The 19015-nt window shown below is 31.4% G+C and overlaps 3 protein-coding genes across 3 annotated transcripts; all 3 read left to right on the top strand.

Moving 5' to 3' along the window:
* Window positions 1-651: 651 nt before the first annotated feature.
* LOC131665639 (uncharacterized) lies at window positions 652-6738 on the top strand. Its single transcript, XM_058937677.1, has 5 exons — window positions 652-1294; window positions 1832-2064; window positions 2984-3695; window positions 4230-4425; window positions 6070-6738. The coding sequence occupies exons 1-5, from the start codon at window positions 652-654 to the stop codon at window positions 6206-6208; spliced, it is 1923 nt and encodes a 640-aa protein (XP_058793660.1). The 3' UTR covers window positions 6209-6738.
* Window positions 6739-10296: 3558 nt separating this feature from the next.
* Window positions 10297-11497, top strand: LOC131665621 (uncharacterized). Its single transcript, XM_058937647.1, has 3 exons — window positions 10297-10713; window positions 10790-11151; window positions 11217-11497. Exons 1-3 carry the CDS (start codon window positions 10604-10606, stop codon window positions 11495-11497), a joined length of 753 nt encoding a protein of 250 aa, XP_058793630.1. The 5' UTR covers window positions 10297-10603.
* A 3420-nt stretch (window positions 11498-14917) lies between these two features.
* Window positions 14918-15849, top strand: LOC131665622 (uncharacterized). The gene is made up of 2 exons (XM_058937648.1): window positions 14918-15121; window positions 15295-15849. Exons 1-2 carry the CDS (start codon window positions 14918-14920, stop codon window positions 15847-15849), a joined length of 759 nt encoding a protein of 252 aa, XP_058793631.1.
* The last annotated feature ends 3166 nt before the right edge of the window (window positions 15850-19015 follow it).

Genomic DNA, 19015 nt, shown 5'->3' with positions numbered 1-19015 from the left:
AAGAAAAGAAGATTTACACAGAATAAGAAGAGGAAAGGAACAGCAACGAGAGAAAGAGAGAAGAAGGAAAGACGATGATAACGACCTTCTATGGGTGTCCAGCCGTGAGGAGTAGGAGGGCTACTGACACACTTGGGGACTCGCGCGCCGGTTGTGTACCACGCGCCTTCGTTCCGTTCAACTTTTCAGTTCTCGCTTGGAGATCGCACAAGTCGCTCGCGCACGTCTTTCTCTTTAACTCATCCTTCCTGCGATCATGAGCTTCGCCTGCTCTGTCACGTGATAGTAACCTGCCGAGAATTTTGGACCAATCCATAAGCCACGTGACTGGATGTGCTTCGGTATCTTCCCATGGATGACCAAGCGACTTCCAATGAAGAACTGGATTTAGGATAGAATTTTGTTCTTGTGACCTAGTTATTTCAGTGGCATATAAAAACGTGTAAAGCGATTTGGAATATTGATTGCCGAGTCGTATAACAGTAAATAGGTATATAGCCAAAATTACATCTGAAACAGAGCTTAATTTACAAGAGTTGATCAGTTGAATATAGCTTTACGTGAATTCAATTACTGGTGATATATCAAAGATTATCGTGTGATGGAATTTATATTTACATTAAAGATTGTATATGGATATTATAGATAAAAATGTATAAAAGTGCAGTTTATTTGGTAATTGTTTCAATCGCTATTGTCAATGGAGATATTCTTGATAGGTTACAAAACTACACGAAAATATTTGGCTTTTCGTCAAACGATATCAACAATGAATTGTGGACAGGTATTATTAGAGATTGTAGCAAAAAGGTGACGTTTTCGTGTATTCAAAAGAACGCGTATAGCTACCTCGACCGAACATTCATCGATAGCAAAAACATAACAGTGTTCGAAGGTTTGAGTCTGACTCGAAATAATTTGGATTATGAGAATTGCAAGAAAGACGATCCAAAAGATAACGTCGTTGAAGATGCAAATGGCAGTGATGACGAGAGATCCAAGATCGATCTCGATGATAATGAACTTGAGAGTGAAAAACTCCAAGAAGAAGAAAAAGAGCAAGAGGAATATCTATCACCGTTGGAAGAAATAACATATGCATTGAGAAAAAAAACAATCAAATTTTTAGCAACTAGAGACTACAAAATTCAATTACCAAAAATAATTGGGGATGGTGCTAGTTTGAAAATCAGTCCACGTGAGATCGATGCCAATGGAGCTTTGATTAGGATCGATTTTGATAGTCAGGCGCTTGAGGAACAGCCGCATGCTCGATTTTTCCTGAAAAAACTTAGTGAGTCAATTTTATTTTATATGCCGTTATAATGAAGTCACGTGATTTGCTCTCTGGACACGATACATTTGCTCTTGACCCACTGGCACTGACACTACATTGAGTTTATGAAGTATCTCAATTAAAATATGTTTATGTTTGCTCACGCATTTGCGACTTATAGACACATATTAGGCGAATTTATAATTTTTGTCGCACTTATTTATTTACTGACTTTTTTCATTTAATTACATCAATTAAAAATTTTATTTTATTAAACGATACTCATGTATACTACATTTCATTATATTCCTGAAAATTGATGTTTTTATTAAATATAAGAAACAGTTATCCGAGTGACATTTCGTTTGAAAATTGTGATTACCTTCAAAAATAATTTGCGTAGTTTTCATCAGATGTCATTGCATGCATTTATTTCGATGTCAATAATATTTGTATCATTATTTTCTGAATTTTTTTTATTAACATATTAATTAAGTCTTGATTAATGAACGATGACCATACCATAATTAGAATATATATGTATGTAACTTACAGAAAAGAAATTGGCAGATAAACTGATAATGACAGTAGTACTGATAGTTCTACTCATCAAAATACTGAAGATAAAGTTTATGTTCGTTATTCCATTTCTATTTGGCATTGGCACAGCAAAGAAGTTATTCCTTAAATTGTTGCTCTTCTTTGTACCGGCTTTCGCACACGTATTCAAATTATGCTCGAGTTACTATTCTTCTCATGCTACGAAGTATCATCATCACCACCATAAGGTAAAGGTAATAACGAAATAATGGAGATCTCAACTTTTCACTCACTTCCAATTCTCTATGCGTAATTCTCGGAACTCGTGCTCGAAGTTCGCACAGAATGTATACTGCAGAATATACAGTTGTTACAGTAGTAAATGTGCGGATAACGAGTGATTAAAATAAGCGAGCTACGGGAAGAATGGGAGTTGTATTATCATTCAAGATAGACCGTTAAGCATGTTTTAAACATGATTGGCTGAGAAGATAGATACATATACAATTTTATAGCAATAACATTTATTTTAGTTTGTATGTATATGCGTACGCGCGTATATGTGCTTCTTGCACCTCAATTAGATACACTTACGAATTATTCTATTGAGACACAATTATTAAAACTTCACTATCATAGAAAATGATGTAAAAAAAAGTTTTTAAATGTAATTTTTTTATTTATCTTAAGAAAAAAATTAACGACTCTTTCAGTCTTAATTTGCTTCAATTAACGTTAAAGGTTAAAGACAGGCCGATACGCTTTCTACAACGGCAAGCAAACGTAAAGAGCTGTATTTTCGTACCTTCATTTCAATGTTCCCAATTCCTTATTGTAAATCAATATGATAATTGTATTCAATGAATTTGGATTTCATAAGCTAATATAGTAATTAGAAATGATAATTAATTTTAAAAAAAATAGTCAATATTGTGAATTCAAATTTATGTATTTCTCACGTGATACATAGTAAAAGAAATTATTTTAGTAGAACATGCTGAATATCATTTGATATCATATAATGAAAATAGAAAATAACAAAGTTTACATACTATGAAAATTAACTTAATTTTTTTGAATCTTATGTTGTAATGATTTTCTTTACAATATTGTTTGTAAAAAATATTTATATTTAGATAATTATCTAAAATGCAAATATATTTACAGATCGCGCATCATCATCATCATATTCCAGTGCCAGTACCAGTTTACTCATCGAAACCATCTTCGTCGCCAATCTACCTTGATCATCCCCCACCATCATCGTCGTCAGGAATTTATTTCGATCATCCACCATCATCTCATTCATCAAGTGGTCCTATTATCTTAGACGAAGATTTCCAAGGCTATGATTATGCACACCCACACATTCAATATCGCAAAGATATTGAAGAATTGAAAGAATGGGGTATCGAACCATACGAAGATTCCTACGATCAAATAGCACCGCAAGCTGGAGTTATTTATCCAGGACCATCGTCATCGTCTGATCTACCATCAAAATCAAATCCTAAATTTCCAGGACCATTTGGTATTCCACCTCCATTCGCGGTAAATTCAAGGCCATCGAATTTTGCAGGACCGAAATTCCCGCCACCGTCACATCCTCAAAATTTAGCTTACTCGGGATATAGGCCACCAATGCCGCCACCACCGATTAATAAACAATCTCCACCACCACCTCCGTCGAGTGTATCATTGCCCGCTGGAATGGTGAGCATCTCCGACTTTAGACTATCGAAATCACCTGTGACGCCGACAACGAATCAGCCTAATTACAATAGTTATATACCGCAATCACAACTGTCCCAAAAATCGAATCAACCTACTCAGCAGAGGTACGATCTTCAACAACAGAACTCCGATCCAATAGCTGCAGGTAATTTACAATCATGTTTCAAGATTGAATAAAATTTTCATCGTCGTCTGTGATAAATTTTTGATTACTAATTTACTATCTTAACTATTAAATATTTATGAAGAAAAAGCAAATGAGTTTGAATGAATATACGTATAGAGTTTAACGCTTGTAATCAATAGCCGTGAGACAAGATTCCAATTCGTAAAGTGTGCTAATTTATGGAATTTTTTCGGTGAAAGGTAGATTTCTTAAAACAACTTTATAGAGTATAGATCAAAATTCATAATAACTGTAAATGAAGTTATTTGTATTGTATATGATAGTGGAAACCAAAAGTTTATATTAAAATAAATCTAGATAATTTTGAATACATTTTAAAAATAAATAATCCATAGTATCAATCGATGTTACCGTCAACATAACAAATATAGAAAAACAAAACAACGATCAATAACGTTAGTGTATATTTATTTTTTGCTTAATTATAAGTAAATACGTATAAAATATATTCATATTTATAAAAGTACTAACTAAAGATTTATTTTTTAAAAGCACCAGCAGTATTGCCGCCAGCAAAACAACCATACGACGATGAATTCTACGGTCCAATAGTGAAGAAGCTAGACGAGATCTTCGGTCAACTTCGTTTCCTCGAAGAGAGCTGTCGCGAGAGGCTTGTCTGCAGCATGTACAAGAATCCAGCGCTCTATTCGCCTCACAGCAACCTCGTCTCGAACGAGTTATCTAGGTATAGCATACATCACATTGCGTGTTGTCTATACGCACTAATTGCACTCCTTTGTAACAATCCATTTAAACTTGCGTGCCCACGCTTACGCGAGTAGAGGAAAATATTCCAAGTGCCATTAACCGAGAATTTATTACGTTTTTAATCTGGAGAGATTGTGGATAGATGTGTGCTTTTAGAAAATCGAATGAATAGGTGTTAGACTTTTTTTATAATTCGATTAAACGTATTCAATAACATATGAGGTGCTTTCTTTATCTACACAAGTTTTGAAATGTTGAAATTTCATTGAGATTATTCTATAAAATATCGATCCCAAAGAATTCTCAATAGACTGTTACAAAAGAATGTCATTTTCTTATAAGTAAAAGTTCAATTTCTCATTGATAAATGTCTCGCGATAAAATAAACAACTTAATTTATTGTTAATTATTATCATGACACAAATGATCTAAATCACTAATGAAAAACTTTGTAGGTTTATAAAATCAACTCTTTAATCGCAGTAATAATTCACAATAAACAGAATAGTGATGTATAAATCTTGAAAAAATTAACAATCGAAAGTAATTACTACAATTAAAAGATTAATTAATTGTTACGATTAAGACCTCAAAACTTGTTGACCTCATAACCGAATATCCTGTCTTTTCGCTTTGCCCATCGATCGAAGTAGCATAAACATAAATGCGCTTCATAAACCGCGCCCGAAGATTCTGGATATCTGGATCAAAGAACGATCTCTCACTGGGGACGACGGAGAAAGGCGTACGCAAGTGCCCAATCAGGTCAACGTCTTGCGTTCGCGGGTCCTCTTACTTTTTTTCGTTGCATTATCCTGCGCACTAGGGTCGATATATAGCATGCACGTCAGTTCCGGGTTTTTCTCCGGATACTTCAAGCGAAAGACTTACTCCTATTGTAAACGCTTCAAATATTTTTTTGAAATAGATCTTGATGCTCGGCGAAAGCGTGACACGATGATTGAGGAATTCAGTAAGAAATTGATTGACTATAAAATTTTCATGATTCAGTGATGAAACATAGGTTTTATTTCATTAAATATGTCAAGAGGAAAAACCTCCTTTCAGCTAATATAACTAATTGATTGTTTTAAAAAATATTTTGTTTCTCATAAAAAAGATAATGTGTGTGCGTGCGTGCGTACGTGGATTATACATGTTGTTTGGTATACACACACACACAAGTAAGGATATATAATCCTGAATAAGAATTTTTATATAAAATTTATTTAAAAACAAATAATTAAAATAAATTTAATTTGATCATGTAAATAAATTTCATTTTAGAATTTCCGGGTAATTAGATCACAGTTGTGAACTGTCTAGACTGTAATTTAGATTGTCACTATTCTTCTAAAACAGTCACTTAAGTATCTTTAGTTCTCATAATTATACGCCGCAAGAGTTTGAATGTAGGACTTCCGGAATGTTCCATTGTTGAGAACTAAAATCTTCTTCGCTTTTTAATTTCTTTTTTCGTTTTGTCATAGTTTAGAATTGTGACTCAAACGTAAAATGTTATTATAATCGGACAAACTAAATGCCATAAAATTATACATGATATTATATTTTGAAATATTTCACTCTGATATAACGATATTAAAATTTTTTTTTATTACAGGGATCCTCAGGAATTGCAGCAAGGAAATGCTGCATCTTCTTCCAGTCAACGGTTCAACCGATACCTCAATGCCGCTCGAATAGGTCAAGATGGTGGAGACTGTCTACGAACTTATCCGTGTGGCATCAACACTGAATAGTTGAATTGCATATATCGACAAATTCAAATAAAAGAAAAAAAATTATTTTTTTACAAATGAAATAAAACAAAAGTGACACTTGAATGTTTAAGGTTCGTTCGATATTTCTCGACCGTGTGAATTAGTTACTAATTTATTTATTTCATGCATGTGCTGTTTCTCGAGAGATTAATTGATGACGAATCTTAAACTTGTAGTAACATTGTTTGTTAAGATATGCTTCAACCAAACTGATAACAGCAATTTTAACTACATAGAAAATCAAACTGTTAGCAATTATATAAGCATATAGTGAGTGCTTACAATATTATCATGTCTCAACTTTTTGAATTACTTATTTATTAAAATAATTTATTTTTCGTTTCAAATTTTATAAATTGTCCCAACGAGTATATCGTTTTGTAATTGATCAAAAGTTCAGTGAAAAATTCATTCAATGATCAGAAATATTGTATCTATCTTAAGTTATTTTTACATACTAAATAGTCTAGTGTAGTATATTTACTTTTTTCGTTAAATTAACGAATGGAGATAAGAAGTAATTTTACTATAAAATAAGATAATTTGTTATTAAACTTCTGGGTGCCATCCCCTGTTGATATTGAACTATTTTAGAATAATCGTATTCACAATGTGAAGGATAAGGGTGAAAATGATAGAATGTCAAAATCAACTATTATGATTTTGAAAATAAACATTATTCTGTAGAGTGTCTTATTTGTTGTTGATATAATACCGTGTGTGCTGTTACTTAGTGTGAAATAAAATAATTAAAAATAATTTCAAGTTTTATAATTCGCACAACTTGATATACCTCCTGTTACACAATTACTATCATCGATCCGTGATCACTTACAAGTTTCTAAATATCAAAAAGTTATTTAAGCCATGGTTGAACTATATACAGAACTATAATTTATAATTTCTTTACACTAGGAAGAAGGTGTAGCATATTTTTTTATGAAGAAAACTATAAATATCTAAACTTTTTCTTAATAAACACGCATACATACACACACGCGCACGTACAACAGATCTCGACTGATTTTATATTTTCAAGATTTTTGCTCTCAATAAATTGATTAAAACTAAAAAATTCATTTTACATACTTAATGCAAAATATTCGAAATTCGTTAAAGTAATCAAAGCTTTTAAAATAATATTCATATAAAATAGACAATAGAAGTAGATGCATATATCAAATGATGGATAAACTAGTAGTATTAGCACGTCTAATATTGACAAACTGAGAAGGTAAAAGTCAGAAATTCTATGCAATGATCTATTAGACATACAGTGATCAGTGCAAGGTTTCCCATGAGACCGATGATTAGTCTTATATATACTATTCTAAATATATCGAACATTTCTGCAGATTCTATCTTACATTTTGGATCACTTCCTTCTTTGATCTGTGTAATACTATTTTACTCAATATAAATAAAATATAAATTTCAGTTTTCGGTCGTCATCAAAAAATGTATAATTTCGAAATTCTTATTTGCTTTTGCGTTGGATACAATAAATTTTTCTTTTTTGTTGTATCAAGTTTCTACATCTAGAACGTCATAATAAGGATGGCAAATAATGATTGTATAAGGAGGAACCAGTGATACTTCTGTTTGAATAATTATAACAACAATAATAGCCAATGAGATAAAATTGAAATAAAAACTTTTATAATTTGTAAATGATAACGTAATTAAAAAAAACGAATAGTTAAAATATGAATACTAACTTACGAAATTATAACTAAATCTTCAATAGTTAAATAATTAAAATACCTACGTTACCATACAGACCATACTTCATACATACAGCTTACCGATCGTTTTCCCAGTTGATAAAAGTATAAAGTAAGTGGTAACTACAGGTTAACTGTAGGTAAAGTAAAATGTTGATTATCTAAGTAAAATAATATATTAAAACAATCATTTTACCATTAGGAATTTAAAAGGGAAGATTTATAAATGTTGAAATTTTTAACTAAAATAACTTGTGTAAAGATATTTTTAACTAATGAAATTTTCAAATTTTACGTATATCACTAAATTTAAGGAAGCTGATAACGACTATATAAAAAAATCAAGAGCTCATTGAGTTCACCTTATCAAGATATCGATATTACATATCAAAACAATAATGAATATAAATTAAATCATATTTTATCTTGTAAAAAGATTTCAAGACAATTGTACGATTTTCGACGTTGATTAAATAAGGCACATCAATGCGGCTCTTCAATAAAAGATTATATTATTAATTAATAAAGAAATTATGATACTTGACAATGATAAAATATAATTAAGCATCATTTATTGATATTTGTACAATCCATGTGACTGTCAATAAATAAGCTCGATTGTGGTCCTTAAAAAATACCTGTAAAAATATGAAGAATCATTATTTATTATAATGAAAAGTACTATATTTACTGCATCAACGTCATAGTAAAAGATAATATAATTCACTGGACCACTAATCAAAATCAGTACACCCGATAGTGATAAACTGAAAAGATAGAAATTCGTAATTGTATACATAGATTTAGTACATAAAATGACTGCACTCGCATTGGCATTTCCTATAATTTCAGTGATTATTGTCAGAATATTTGTAATAACTATGAATGTATCCAATCTGGTTAATCTATCGCCACTTGATATTTCAATTTAGTTTCCAGTTTAGTTGAATACAAAAACGTTAAAATTTTACTCCCATCAACAATGAACCACGTAAAAATAATATTATGAAATATATATGAAGCATTCTTTCTGAACATTAATCCCTCCATTTTTCTTATTACTTAAATCATTTTTTTAAATGAATAAAATTTATTAAAATTTAAGCTTTCTGATGCCGGGTCGCATATTGACCGTAAAGATCATTTTCAACGCCATTTCAAGGTCAACTTTTTTTTTAACTGACAACCTCCATTTTTATCAAGGATTCAAAATCTTCGGAAAATTCTATGTTCAGATAATGCATCGTATGTAGGATCCGTTTGATTCCCTAATGTCGTTTAAAGTCAATCAACTTCTTTATTTTTTCACCCAGCTAAGCCAACTATAGCAAGATTTAGCAAATATTGTTTTGGTCACACGCATAATTTACAAATTCAAAAAACATAAATAATAGAAATTTTTCAGAGAAATGATATTAAAAAAACAGCAGCGTAACTAGTCATTTTTGTTTTATAATAAACTTATCCTCAATTATACAACGATATGTATTACTACGAACACAATATCCACATGTTAACAATATATTATGCTCTATTTAATAATATATCATGTGTTCGAAGCACTAACGCAAAAAATAATTATAATTCATAATAAATTTCTTTTGATAGGAAACATTTCAAATATAAACATTTTTTAAGTATCAAATTAATAATAAATTAATTACAGTTAATTAACTACAGTTAGATTAACAGTTATATTAACTAAATTAATTACAGTTATATTATGAAAGATTTTGTCGGCATATTTATTCATCTCGTTTACTTCATAGATTGATATAGGAAAAGAATTTATTTCAACTCACCGTCGAAAGTCACTTATGGCTTTATTGAGTCGACAATTATTATGGATAAAATAGGAAATACTAATAAAATTGATAATTTTAAAATTTGACTAATTTTATGAAAATTATCGTGGCTTTTACTTTTTATTTCGCTTTCAATTAACTGTGGTTTTTAAGAAGTCGATAAGAACTATATCAAATGTTACTCTAATTATGCTAAACAAATTTACAATAAAGCTCCTTATTAGTTACATGGAAATTTTATTGTATCAAATGTCAAGCATTTAATTTAAGAAACAAAAAACAACCGATTTAAACATTACCAAAGCCGTATACATTATGACACTGGCTATCTAAATATCACAGAATCTCTGATTTTTTTACAGACATAAAAATCAGTTCTTTCCTAGAATTTCGATCACGTACCAGTACTAGAAAGAATTTCGCTCATCAAGAACCATCAGATCTTACAACGAATCAATATGTAAAAAACCCTACAAACTAAGCATAACTATCTCTCCCAATTATTGTCCTATAACACTCAATCAAAATTCATCTCAAAGTCAATGCTTTCAAAAGAAAATAAAAAGAAATTTAACTACCAGTCAACAGTAGCGAAAATGGTGTTACCATTGCCGATCGAAAATGAAAACCAATTCCGTTGGTCGGTAGCAGGTATACCCTAGTTACAAATATATGCTTTCTTCTCTCTGCTTTCGTCACGCGTCGTAAGTTCATTCGAATGCAATGGACGTTTGTCACCGGCGAAGCTCCCATCGCTAGCTATAAAGCGGCCCGGTCCTACGACTTCAACGGCATTCGGTGCTTGGCCTCGCGAATCAGTCGATCGTTCAGTGCTTTCAACAATCATGAGGATCTTCGTTGTTTCCGTTCTTGTGCTGGCTGTTGCCAATGCATCGCTTGCTACTGCGGATGGTGTCCAGACTACTGCTGAAACACTTAGAAATATTTATTACAGGTGACGTTATTTCTATTATTTTGACAACCGTAGTGTTGAAAAACAAAAATACTAATAACAAACTAAAATTTTGTAGATGTATTAATGATGAATCGATGCTATCGTGTGCCAAGCCAAAACTTCTCAAGTACCTGAGCGATGCAGTCCAGTTAGAAAAATTACCAATCACCGAAGATTTGTCACTTGTTAAATCACGTAGCATTCCCGAAGACAATGATTTCGATGAGTTCCTTGCCTCTCAAGACTCTGTCGATCCCAAGAGGCGAGAACAATTACGTTCACTCATGTTGGAAAAGCTCGACACTTACTTGGCCAGTCATACGATCGAAGCCAAATTGCCTGAGGCTATCATTGGCTCAAACATCGTACCAAGGTCATTGATTGAAACTGTGCCAAAAAGCATCAGCATCCCACTCAGTGACGCACCCAATGGAAATGGTACGTTCACAAATTTAGAAAAAAAACTTACGCAACAATGTATTAAACTCTGATTAATATTGCAGGACGAGGCTTCGTGAAGAAAGTCATGATTCCTTTCCTCCTGGGTCTCAAATTTAAAGCAACCGCTCTAGTACCTCTTGCTCTTGCGCTCATTGCTTTAAAAACGTGGAAAGCCATGACTTTGGGTTTACTCTCGCTTGTGCTCAGCGGTGCTATGCTTATCTTCAAGCTTACCAAACCTAAGGTCGCTTACGAGGTGGTACACTTCGGTCATCCACCCGTTGAACACCCACCTCATTGGGATTCTGCACCTCACGGACCTTACAGAGCATATAGGAAGTGAAAAAATTGACAAACGTGTGACAAATGTTGTATTTATTTAATTATTTATTTCGTGAAAATCTGTTATTTGTAATTGGCTAATAAATTAATAGACGAAATTGTTTTATACATAAAATCTTGCTTATATTTTTGTTTACCTTTTGATTCCTGAAGAACAAATGTAATTAAATAACCTAGATCAGTAGTCAAACTGCATGGTATTGACAGAGTAGTTTAGTTAACAGTAAAAGTAACCCTATGAGTAATCGCATTATACGGAATCAGTTACGTCTTCGGATGACGGATTTTTGAGAAAGTAAAATTTTATTATTGTGCTTGATTTTCAAATGTTGCTTGTAATCCTGGCAACTTTATTTTGAATAGAAACAGAAAGTTAAGTTATTTGGAAATAAAAGTAGATATGAGTTTAGCTACACGGATAATAAAAATGAGACCAATGACAGATTCAAAAGAAAGAACAATTTGTAATAGCATGCAGAATGCCGAGAGTGACCCATGAAAAAAATCAGTCCCTCCTCTTCGGGTATCCTGGATACATATGCAAACTGCGACCCAAAAGCCCAAATGACATCCCTATTACAAATGTACAATAGATCGTGTACTCGAACGAAATAGAATATTTGGAGTGACAACGATACGGGTGAAAACGTGCGTAAGTTCGCGGCATGCATGACAATTGAAGGAATCTTCCTGTTCGTTTTCGATTCCTGTAAGATCTTAACTTGTCGATATCTTCGGGGAACGTGATTAACCTAGTGAAGCTGTTAATAGGTCGTCGAAAGGAAAGGAAAGTTGCATGAAATGCGTATTGCGAATCGATGAGTTATAGAATGCTATTGTTACACCGAATACGTAGCCGTGTAAACATGTCAATCTATTTAGAGATGGAATAGAGAATGTTATACTAAATAGATTTTATTTCCAATAACTAGGACTTTACACTTCTTTCCTTATAAATCCTATAACGGTTCTGACGATTTTCCCGCTTATTTATTTAATTATTCACCAATTTGAGAAATATTGAGAAAGTTAATATATCTTTAACCGAAAATTAAGAGAAATCAAAATAAACTAAATTATGTACAAATAAAAAAGTCATGATAAATTGCAGAATTATGTAATAGTTAATAAAATGCGATACGTGCTGTGACAGTAATAATGTTACAGGTTTTTAAGGTTCTAAAACCGAGCGCTTAATTATTTTTATTATACTAGATCTTATTAAGTTATCATTATCTAAAATACAATGTGCTTGAGTAAAGGTAGAACTTGCAATATATTAACAATAGTAAAAATAGAAACCATAGATGGTAAGCCAATGAAGTCCAAAGAAGCAATAAATTGAAAATATGACGTCCGAAATTATATTATAGAAATATAAAAAGGTATATGAAACGTATTAATGTTGAAAACTAGTAGAATATTGAATATTCTTATAAATGTAAAAAGAAGGAAAATCAACGTTGATCTCTATAGATATAAAACTTAAATTTATGTGGGTGACGAAATCATGAAATATATATACATGTGAACGTTTGATAATTTTATATGTAATAACGTTAACTTTCAAGATTTCGATCGTACAGGACTAAATTTGGTTTCGGTAACATTCTTCTTGAAGGAGACAGACTAAGGGTTCACATTCGTTTGGCGTACAAGTAAGTTGACTGCAGCGTACTAAAGAGTTGACTAATTAGAGCACTCATAGTATTTTAATACGGAAGTAGGTTGGCTACGTTGAAAAATGTCTTATTATTTCTTTAGCTCTTTAAAACGGCCTCCGCGTCTGTCTCGTTGAGCGACTTAAATATCTACGCATCCGATGTGAAAGTAATTTACGGTTCATATTCATATTTGAATTGCATTGCAACGTGCTCGTTATCAAAATTAATTCATTTCTGACTCTGACATTAGCAATGTTTCTAATTTTTTACGTTCATTTTCAGAAGCAATTCATAAATGTTCTATTAATGTTTTGAGAGTGACACGTGCTGTTATACTTGTAGCTTTATAAAAGTTATGTTCTGATACAAGTCTTTCGTTGTTGATCAAGAATACAATAAAGGCATGTATAAAATTTCCTTAAATTGAAGCATAAAACACACAAATACTTAAACTGTTGAAATGTATTACAAGAATAGAAATGTTTAAAGTTCATTATTACTTATGGGGACTGATTCTTTTGCTGCATAACTGCGTAATGATTTTTGTCACGTTAGTGCTAAATTCAGATTATAATAAATTTATGAATGTAAAAAATGTAAATATTTTAGCCGCAGTTTACATATGTAGCAGGGAAATGGATATATTTACAAATTTTAATAATTTATTCATAAAAAATACTTATTACAAATAACATTTTTATACTCAAGTCAATAACTTGGAAAAAAAATCTTGCTAAGTTTAGTTTTTCGAAAGGATAAAAAGTTAGTAGATACTGTACCATTAGCCATAGGCAGTATCTGTAAAACCACTTTCGATTTTAAGTTTGATATGTACTGCAATGTAGTAATTGATTTAAAAACTAACTATTGAAGAAAAATTGTGAAAATTATATAACTGATTATAATTCATTCCATATAAAAATGAAGTAAAAAAGCTAAATTCGAATAAAGCTTGAACGAGGCGTATCATAAACTTTATCGATGTATTTATTTATGATGTCATTGTTATATGTGTTACGACGATAAGCTCAGATATAAATTATAATCTACGAATTAAATAATTGAGGCCTGCAAGATTTGAAGATTAATATGAAAAACTACAAATACTAAAATTATTGATCGAAAATCCATTTGTCCTTATTCAAAATTAAAAATACATCACTATCGATGAGTTATCAGAGCAAAAACAGCAACTTTTTTCATAGAAAAGCATTAGTTGTCAAATACACTCAATCTCGTTACTCCAAATACAGTCATGTATACAGAACTATTCGGGGTTAAATAAACAAGGCAGAGATTAGATTAGATTAATTTTATTGCGATCTCAGGATTTTACCCTGTATGATCATATTGCAAAAAGTAGTGATTATCAGGGCGGCGGTAGCAGAGAGAGAGAGAGAGAGAGAGAGAGAGAGAGACCAGAGTCACCTAAAAAAAGAGTCTATCGTCGCAAAGTGCTTTTCCTCTTTTCGCAAGTGTCCGGGAGCCCAATGCTTTGCAGCCGAGACACGTCCACGCGGCGAGTCCTCAATATAATCGAACTACATACACTCTCTCGGTATGTCTAGAGAAGGCGAGTGTGTCTTGCGGCTGAACGAAAAGAAAATTCGTGCAGCGGTACAATGTATAAGGTAACGAAAGGTGGGAGTATAAATAGCCAAGTGCCCAACCCAATCGGCATCAGTCAGCGCACTGCAACTGTCGCGTCTTCACATACCAAAGATTTCAGACGAGAGAAACAAGGAATAATGATTTCGATGACAAGAATTTTTGTACTTTGCTTGGTCGTCGCAGTGGCAAGTGCGCAACCAGCAAAAAACGAATTCTGGAAGGGCACAAGCATGGACGCGATGGTCGAGCAAACGAAACTTGAGTGCGCTCAGAAAAACGATGAGGTTTCCTGCATGAAGTTCAAGATCCTCAATCTGCTCGATCAACTTTTCCGCAAGGACAACTTCAAGGTAATCTTGTATTTTTTTAAAACAAATTTAGCACTTCAGAATATTTTTAACGTGATTATCGATTGAAGTTATTATTTAAGATTTTTCGAAGAATTTGCAATTACTTCTTTATAAAATGTTATCACTGAGTATTTGCCTTGTATTAGAATTCACTAATTATCGTCATTTTACAGGTTTCAGAGACAGTCGAAGTGACCCGCAACTCGTACCCCGTCGACGAGCTGAACGGTCGCAGTTTGTCCGGCGACGGTTCCTTCTTGGAGACTGTTCGCAGTTACTTGGCTTCGCACGACATCACCTTTAAACTGCCTTTCGAGTCTTCTGTGAAGGTTTCATCCCGCAACATTGACAACGAGGAATTGAACTTTGCAGTGAAATTCGGCGAAGGTCGTGCTGTCGAAGCTCGCAAATCCAAGTTGAAGAAAGTCATCATCCCCATCCTCGTATTCGTCCTTCTCAAGGCAATGACTCTCATCCCTCTGGCTATCGGTGTACTTGGCCTGAAAGCATGGAATGCACTGCAACTGTCGTTCTTCAGTTTCGTCGTCTCCGTTGGTTTGGCCATATTCCAGCTTTGCAAGAAGATTGCCGCTGACAGTCATTCTGCTCCTATTGCTGCACACGGACCATGGGAATATCAAGCTGCTCAATACAGATCGTTCCAAGAGGCTCCCGAGGTTGTTGAACAACCTGCCGCGCAAAATCTCGCCTACTCGGCTTACGCTTAAGCTTGGAAAACGCATAATTATATACGGTTTATAATTTTGGCGGACTCGTTTATTCTTGTGACGAGAATACCTGACTCTTTTGTAAGATACTTCTTTTCCTCTTCGTGTGTGCTATCTCTCTATACGTTTGTACACTATTTAATAAATTATTTACTGCAAATTCATAAATAATTTACTTCTTTTATTTATTTTATTATTTATATTGAATACTGCAATCGTTTAAACATTTTTTTCACATTCACATTCAATTTTAATATAATTTTCACTTAAAGTTATTATTCAAATATAAAACATCAATTTAAAAAAAAATTCAACAATAGAAATTAAAGTTATTTAGATTAGATATTTTGTATTGTTCATATGTTAAAATTTGCTGTAAAAACATTCATTATAAATTAATATAGAGGTTTCATTTTTCAACAAATTGATCAGAAAATATAAAATAATATGGTTACCATCGCATGTTACACATGATGTGAGTTCTAGAAGCTACAGAACTAATAACAAATAATACAATAAAATAAATTAATTATTTGTAATGTGTATTCACACAAAATTATATGACAAATACTGTCAATAATGACTAATTATATTTTTTACAAACCAAAAGGATATGAGGAATATATGGGATTCCAAACGATTGGATTTATAAAACCTTATCTTTAAATATATTTCAATTAATACATGTCTAAGTTTAAGTATTTAAATTTGTTCTTTACCAATTCATTTGTACATTTACGAAATTTAGAAAAACTAGTTTCGTTTTTTTTTTCAAATCAAGAATTGATTTACAATAAAAATGTAGAGATTTTTCACTATAATTAATAATTTGTTCAGAATTAATTGAACTTTTTGTTACCAAAACTGTGATTTGAAAATTTGCTTGATTTCTGTCGAAGAAATTTATTCATATTACAAAATATCAAACATCAAAAAATTTAAAATAATACACGTAAGAGAGTAGTGTATCCTATGGCTCACTTACTAATAAAATCCCTCTTACTAAAAGATTTTAAATGTTAAGCATATTTTATGGCAATTTAACGTACCATAATTTCCATGCTTTCGTAAAGAACTTAGAAAATTTCACTCGATCAATACGTTTAATACTATCTAACTTGTCTAATATTATTTTTTCTCTATTTCTGTTAGTGATCAGACAGCTAAGACATTAAAAATTGTTAATAAAAGTAATTGAATTTTATTGATTACAATTCAGATCAACAGTATCGATATAATACTTAAGTAAAATATGTCCCATTTAGTTTGTCACGTTTATGATTCGCAGTGAAATTTTGTAAGCATACCATCAGGCGAGAGTCAGACAAGTATGTGTCCTGCAAAGGCTCGCTCGACGCTTCTCCCGTTGGCATAACTAGCATACAGAAGAGTTTGGTAGTACCGTCAACTAGCGGCAAATATTAGCCACCTTCAGACTAATTTTTTATAAAGTCAATACCATGATTTCAAAATCTTATTTTATATTCAATCAACGATTTTTTAATTAATTAGAACCCATTCTAAATCATCAATAAATATTTTTTAAATCACTATTGTTTTGGAAGATTTAATTTAATTTGAAGTAGTTGAAAATTTATTAGAATGGTTTTTAATTATATAAGCATTATAATTGTGATATATTTCAGTACTCTGCAAAACAAACAAAATAAAATATAAAACTAATAAGTCCAATACGTTGGCCTCCTATTTTAAAATGTTTATTATATTGCTAGCTTCATTCATGACTATAGATTATCTTTCTTATTTTAATGTAGTTTCCAATGAAAAACCGAATTTATTTGATTCTTTCAATTTTTAATATGTTCAATATGCAAAAAGTAAAAAACATTAGCTCTTTAATGTATTAAAAATTTTTAAACTCATTTTATAAAAATATTAAATATTTTTTCAAACGTAAGCTGAAAATGTCTTATATGTATGTGTATTAATTTTATCCTTGTAGTTTTTCAAGACTTATTTTCTAATTGTAAAAATATATCCTACAAACGATAGGAAATATTTTTTCCAGAAAAACAAAACCATTAATTTAGTATAAAAAGGTATAGAATTATCGCTTTTACACTATTTTATAGTATCACGTAACAGTTCATCACCTTACTATCTTTCAGTATATTTTCAGTGATTTTACACTAGACGTTATCTTAACTAAGAATTATTGAGCTTTTATTATTTTCAATCGTGGTCATATAAAATTAATTATCGAAATAAAAGAAAAAGTGACTGTAACGTTTTACTCTTTATTTATTAGGACATTTCAGAAATCACCTTATAAGTTACACTTAAATTGTAAGTGTAATTGAAGTAGCATTTAGCTTATTTAAGCGATAGAGAACAATTTTACAAGAATATCTTCCAAATAGTAAACATATAAAAATAGATTAAATAACACGTACATATAACTTTAAATAGTAAAAAAAATTGAATAGGATCTGTGAAGTGGATTTTATGTTCTGAAATTCGAACTAATAGAACATTCATTATTAGACAGTAATAAATTCGACACTTCACTAAATGCTTTTATTAGGTACACCGGTCTTATTAAACAATCATATCAACACTGGAGTATATCAAGATCGAGTTAATAGATCATAAAAAAAAATATTATTTGTAATTAACGATATACTTTTACAATTACTCGCCTAGAAAATAATACTCACATGATAAAATCGTAAAACTCACGAATGTAAACAAAAAAGCAATGAAAGTAATTTGGAGTCACGCAGTGACCTTATCACTTTCCTTGATCTAGTCGTCTTATCCTCTCATTCCTCTGAAAAAAAGAGAATCTGACAAAGTGAAGCCGGTTTATTCGTGATCTGATTGACTGAAAGATAGTAACGTGATCAACTGTTATGTGATAGTATATATGTGTAGTATGCGATCATGAAAGTTTACTGTAGATTTTCGCAAATAATTAAACGTTTGAAAAGTGTATCATTATAGTTTTCATTTATTTAATATAATTTAATTGATTTAATCATACTGACCTCAAAATAAAAACCGATTGATACTTCGATAGAACAATTAATTCAACTATGCTCTATGTAAAAATTTAGTTTTAAATAAACAGAATAGGAAATAAAAGATATAAACCTATAGATATTAGCATGATCAAATATTTTACAGTAATTTCAATTTAATTCAG

The sequence above is a fragment of the Phymastichus coffea genome, unplaced genomic scaffold, assembly GCF_024137745.1.
Source record: "Phymastichus coffea isolate CEN01 unplaced genomic scaffold, Cenicafe_Pcof_1.1 PCOF00053, whole genome shotgun sequence".
Classification (NCBI taxonomy): domain Eukaryota; kingdom Metazoa; phylum Arthropoda; class Insecta; order Hymenoptera; family Eulophidae; genus Phymastichus; species Phymastichus coffea.
Note: the sequence above shows the minus strand (reverse complement) of the source record. Positions and strands in the feature narration are given on the sequence as shown.

Bases quoted from the DNA above. Each gene is read 5' to 3' on its own strand.
- LOC131665639 (XM_058937677.1), top strand. From the start codon at position 652: ATGTATAAAAGTGCAGTTTATTTGGTAATTGTTTCAATCGCTATTGTC. The intron at 1,295-1,831 runs GTGAGTCAATTT...TGTAACTTACAG, and splicing joins ATTTTTCCTGAAAAAACTTA to AAAAGAAATTGGCAGATAAA. The intron at 3,696-4,229 runs GTAATTTACAAT...ATTTTTTAAAAG, and splicing joins CTCCGATCCAATAGCTGCAG to CACCAGCAGTATTGCCGCCA.
- LOC131665621 (XM_058937647.1), top strand. From the start codon at position 10,604: ATGAGGATCTTCGTTGTTTCCGTTCTTGTGCTGGCTGTTGCCAATGCA. The intron at 10,714-10,789 runs GTGACGTTATTT...AAAATTTTGTAG, and splicing joins CTTAGAAATATTTATTACAG to ATGTATTAATGATGAATCGA. The intron at 11,152-11,216 runs GTACGTTCACAA...TTAATATTGCAG, and splicing joins TGACGCACCCAATGGAAATG to GACGAGGCTTCGTGAAGAAA.
- LOC131665622 (XM_058937648.1), top strand. From the start codon at position 14,918: ATGACAAGAATTTTTGTACTTTGCTTGGTCGTCGCAGTGGCAAGTGCG. The intron at 15,122-15,294 runs GTAATCTTGTAT...GTCATTTTACAG, and splicing joins TCCGCAAGGACAACTTCAAG to GTTTCAGAGACAGTCGAAGT.